We start from the raw sequence: 4,826 nt of genomic DNA on the forward strand, positions 1-4,826 counted from the left end.
GTGGTCATCAGTAGTGCCCATTCAGAACTTCAGGGCTGCTCGAATTGCTTGACAAGCTGCTCTCTTGACTTCTAAAGCTCTTTCGGGTTGGCCTGACTGATAGACTGCTACCTGGACTTGAACTTCTGGTTCTGTCCCATCATGGTCTAACAACAAATCACAGCAAAAGAACCCATCAAGCAAGCATCTCAGCCAGCGCCGTGCCCGGGCCTCCTGCTCTGCATCCAATCCTGGGTCTGGGTCCACCTGCACAATGACTCCCACTAAGGCCACGGGGTTGTAATAGATGCAGTTCTTCAGCTTGTGTAGCATTTCAGCCAGTCGATCCAGTTGGTCCCAAGATTTAAGGAAAGGGGCTCTGCACAGGAAGAAGATGAGCTGGGAGTAGATTCTTTCTTGTTGTCTGGAACAGCCATTTTCATTCAGGAGCTGAGACCTTTCAGGCCACTGGCTGACAGTTTGATCGCAACAGATTACGGAGCTGGTCACATGGAAAGCTGGTATAGGAAATTTTGCAAACACTTCCTGTCGGAAGTTTTCCACCACGGCCTGGCTTTGCAATTCCCCAAGCAAATGCACATTGCCTCCCATCATAAACTGAAGGGTCACAAATTCCAACTCCAACTTTTCCTCAAGTGGAAGGTCAGACCTGGTGACAACTGCCAACAGGTCTCTGACTAGCTTTAGGCCGGCCTCTTGGCCTTGGTGGTCTTCTTCTGCCGTCCGGCTCTGTCCTGTTCCCACTCTCTCTGTGACTTCTCCCCAGGACCTCCCAGCCTGCCTCAAGATCTTCTTGTGAGTTACTACTGAAAACTCTTTGAACAAATCTTGGCCTGCCCCAATTGATTCTTCGTTCCTCATTAGGATTTCATCCGATGGTTCTGAATATTCTTCCTGTCCTCCTTGAACTTGCTCTTTGATCTTTGGGCGAGCTCCAGCCACAAACTCACAGTCCCTTCCATTCTCCTCTAGGATGTCTCCATTCAGCTCTGTGCTATCTTCAGGAATTCCTTCTTCTTGCTCTGGAGTATTCTCCTGGTTGCTTATCTCCAGTTTTGTAATCTGCTCCTGAACTCTTTCATTCAGCCCCCAACTCTTCACTGCAGCGTTTGTCTCTTGGTCTAAATCCACTTGGATTCCTTCTCCCTGCTCCATAACCCTTAGCTTCCTTCCTCCCCCTGATCATTTCTCCAGACCCTCCCAGGTCTGACTGACTCCTTGTTGCCTAGACCCACTGGCTGCCTTGTGTCACAATAAGTGCTGACCCACTCATTCATTGGATAACTGACTTTGACCGGCTTCATCTTGTGAAACTTATGTTGCCCTTTTCAAACAGCAAACTAATTATTTTTTAATATAATAAAGGGGGGAATAAGTCCACCAGAGCTTTTCATGCTGCATTTATCAACATGCGTTATTTTAAAGCAAAGGCCAACTGGAGCAAAGTACAGATATGAGGCTAATGGAGTGGATTGTTTCTGGCTTGATCTGTCATGGGAAAGCAGCAGAGGTGGTATTCGGCCAGTTCTGACAGGTTCTGGAGAACCGGTAGCAGAAATTGTGAGCAGTTCAGAGAACCGGTAGCAGAAATTGTGAGTAGTTCGAAGAACCGGTAAATACCACTTCTGGTTCGCCCCACCCTCATCTATTCTCTGCCTCCCGAGTCCCAGCTGATCGGAATCCCAGCGGATCGGCTGGGTCTTCTTTTGTTGCCTTGCACAGGAGAACGGAGCTGGAAAGCAGGTTAGTGGGGTGGGGAGGGAATGGGGATTTTACAGTATCCTTCCCCCGCCACGTCTACCAAGCCACGCCCACAAAGCCACACTACGCCCACCAAGCCACACCCAAAGAACTGGTAGTAAAAAAAAATGAATAACACCATTGGAATGCAGCCGTCAAATAATATGGATTAGGCCGTTTTCTACAATTCTCAACATTCTGAAAGATTCTGTCTTCTCCCATGTAGAATCCTGGCATGTATGGACATTTCCCCACCGTCACCACATGAAAAAAAAATGGACTGTAGCCCTATGCCAAGTTTAACTTTCAAATGATTCTGCCTATGTTATGCTATGAGAGCTTCAGAAATATTCTTAGAAATAAAGAAGCCAAGTAAAGTAGAAATCCCAGAAAGTGCCAGATGACATGTCCATGGGCGCATGGATCTCTCTTGGGAACGTAGTGGCATCATCCTCTGTGATCCTCTGCCATTCATTTAACAAAAAAAAAAAAAATGGTTTTGGATATACAAAAAAGGCTGAGTAAAATGAGGAGAGCAACAGAACTGATATCATATTGAACTGGTAGGGCTGGTTTCCATTTCAGCCTATAGGTGAAATAGGATACAGAAAAATATGCTAAATGCAAAAAAAAAAAAAGTGGGGAGAGTTACGGGCCTGCAATCCCACCCCCTCTGAAATTTAAGTGAAAATGATGTAGCTTTTTTGTAATTTTCAAATACTTGTTTTTAATATAGAGTTTATGGGTAGGAGAGAATACAAAGAATTTTCACTACTTCTATGAATGAGGTTTACACACTGTGCTACGTCTTGGTCTGACTAACAATCTTCACTGAACAATTTAACATATTGAATTAAAACTCCACTTTTCTACCAAACAAATACTCAAAGGCCTCTAACAAAATGTTTAAAAGCATTCTATAGGCTGAAAATGACATAGGAGAAAGCCTTGGCCCAGTTCCCAGATATGTAAGTTTCTTCTACTTGACAAGATAATTTTATAATGAGAGAGGCTTTTCCTCAGTCACACCAGAAGCATTGGGGGTTTTAAAGATTAATAATATCACCTTGAGAACAATTGGCAATCTATAGAAATCTTTCAATACAAGAATCTTATAGTCCTTTCATTTTTCCTTCCCAGATGCAGATTCTATTGTATGCATTTCAACACCAGATGAAGCCTCTGTAGGTTTGTTAAAGTCTTCTAAAGCTACCTTCCCACCATTGTATCATCTGCAATCCTGATATTCAAGCCACTCAACACTTTTCTCCCAGCAAAAGATGAACCATTAACCAGCACTGTTACAGTAATTCATCCAACCATAAATCCATCAAACACTAATATCGCCTACCCCATATTTTACCATTTTATTAAAGACAAAACCTAACACCACACCTGGAATACTGCAACCAATTTTGGTCACCATACTACTTAAAACATGTTGAAACCCTAGGAAAAGTTTAGAGAAGAGCAACTAAGATGATCAAAGGCCTGGAGACTAAACCATATGAAAAACAGCTGCGGGTTTTGGGTTTGGCTAGACTAGATAAAAGAAGAATTAGGGGTGACATGATAGCATTATTTGAGAGGCTGCCACAAAGAAAAGGGGGTCAAATTATTCTCCAAAGCACCAGGCGGCAGGACAAGAAATAATGGTGGGAAACTCAGTGAAGAGAGAGGCAACCTGGAATTAAGGAGAAACTTCCTAACAGTGAGGACAATTAACCACTGGAACAGCTTTTCTTCAGAAATCATAGGCCACTGGAGGTTTTTAAGAAGAGACTGGACAGTCGCTTGTCTGAGGTGGTACAGGTTCTCCTGCTTGAGCAGGGGGCTGGACTAGAAGACCTCCAAGGTCCCTTCCATATTCTATTCTATTCTATTCTATTCTACAATTATAAGGGGAGGGTCTGTTGGAGGCTATGTAACAGTAGCTACACTGTGTGAATTACATTTTCATTTGTTAAACCAATATTTACGGTACGTCAAAAAAAGAAGATAGCTTGGTTGTCGTATTTTACACCAATTGCAACTTCTAGATTCTAGAAGCCTTCCAAGAGTACCTTCACATAGAACACATTGGTATCATTAAAGTTGAGGGTCACCAAACTAAAACTCAATAATTCTTCTGTAGAACTGTATCAGCAGGTCCTTGGGCAGCCTGAGCTCTCTGAGTTGGCACAGAAAAACATTCTTTGTTGTGCTTTTTTGTTGACGTATTTGATCTTAGGTGTCCATTTTAAAGTCTTGAGATATAATAGAACCAAGAAACTTGGCAGTCTCTACTAGTAAGACCACACCTATAATACTGCATCCAGTTTTGGTCATCACACTATAAAAAAGATGTTGAGACTCTAGAAAGAGCGCAAAGAAAAGCAAAAACAATGATTAGAGGATGGAGACTAAAACATGAATGATTGCAGGAACTGTGGGCATGGCTGGTGTAGTGAAAAGGACCAGCAAAGACATTTATTTATTTATTTATTTATTTATTTGATTTGCCAATTGTTTACAAGATAATAAGTATAAGTGTATACATAGTTGTGAATACATGAAATGGGTACATATAAGAAAAATAAAAGAATAAGAGAAACAATAGGACAGGGACGGTAGGCACGATGGTGCGCTTATGCACGCCCCCTACAGACCTCTTAGGAAAGGGGTGAGGTCAATAGTAGACAGTCTATATTCCAATATCTGAGGGGCTGACACAGAGAGAAGGGGGGTCAAGCTATTTTCCAAAGCACCTGAAGGCCAGACAAGGAATAATGGATGAAAACTGAACAAGGAGAGATTCAACCTGGAAATAAGGAGGAATTTTCTGACAGTGAGAACAATCAACCCACGGAACAGCTTTGCCTTCAGAAGTTGTGGGAGCTTCATCCCTGGAAGCTTTCAAGAAGAGACTGGACTGCCGTTAGTCAGAAATGGTGTAGGGTCTCCTGCTTGGGGGCGGGGGGGGTTGGACTAGATGACCTACAACAAGGTCCCTTCCAACTCTTGTTATTGTGTTAACCTCGCGTCTGTGCCAGGTCGAGGAGACCTCTCGAAAAGCGAGGAAAGGCAGCGCGCCTGCGTATTGGCGC

General features: G+C 43.2%; 1 protein-coding gene across 1 annotated transcript; it reads right to left on the bottom strand.

The window, feature by feature from the left end:
* On the bottom strand, positions 1-1,155 carry LOC113412655 (uncharacterized). The gene has a single exon (XM_087962562.1). The coding sequence runs from the start codon at positions 1,153-1,155 to the stop codon at positions 22-24; it is 1,134 nt and encodes a 377-aa protein (XP_087818688.1). The 3' UTR covers positions 1-21.
* Positions 1,156-4,826: the final 3,671 nt, after the last annotated feature.

This window comes from Notechis scutatus, chromosome 4, assembly GCF_049901735.1.
Source record: "Notechis scutatus isolate UNSWTSFEM ecotype Mainland chromosome 4, rNotScu1.2, whole genome shotgun sequence".
Taxonomy (NCBI): domain Eukaryota; kingdom Metazoa; phylum Chordata; class Lepidosauria; order Squamata; family Elapidae; genus Notechis; species Notechis scutatus.

Excerpts from the sequence above, each read along its gene's own strand:
- LOC113412655 (XM_087962562.1), bottom strand. The coding sequence starts at position 1,155 with ATGGAGCAGGGAGAAGGAATCCAAGTGGATTTAGACCAAGAGACAAAC.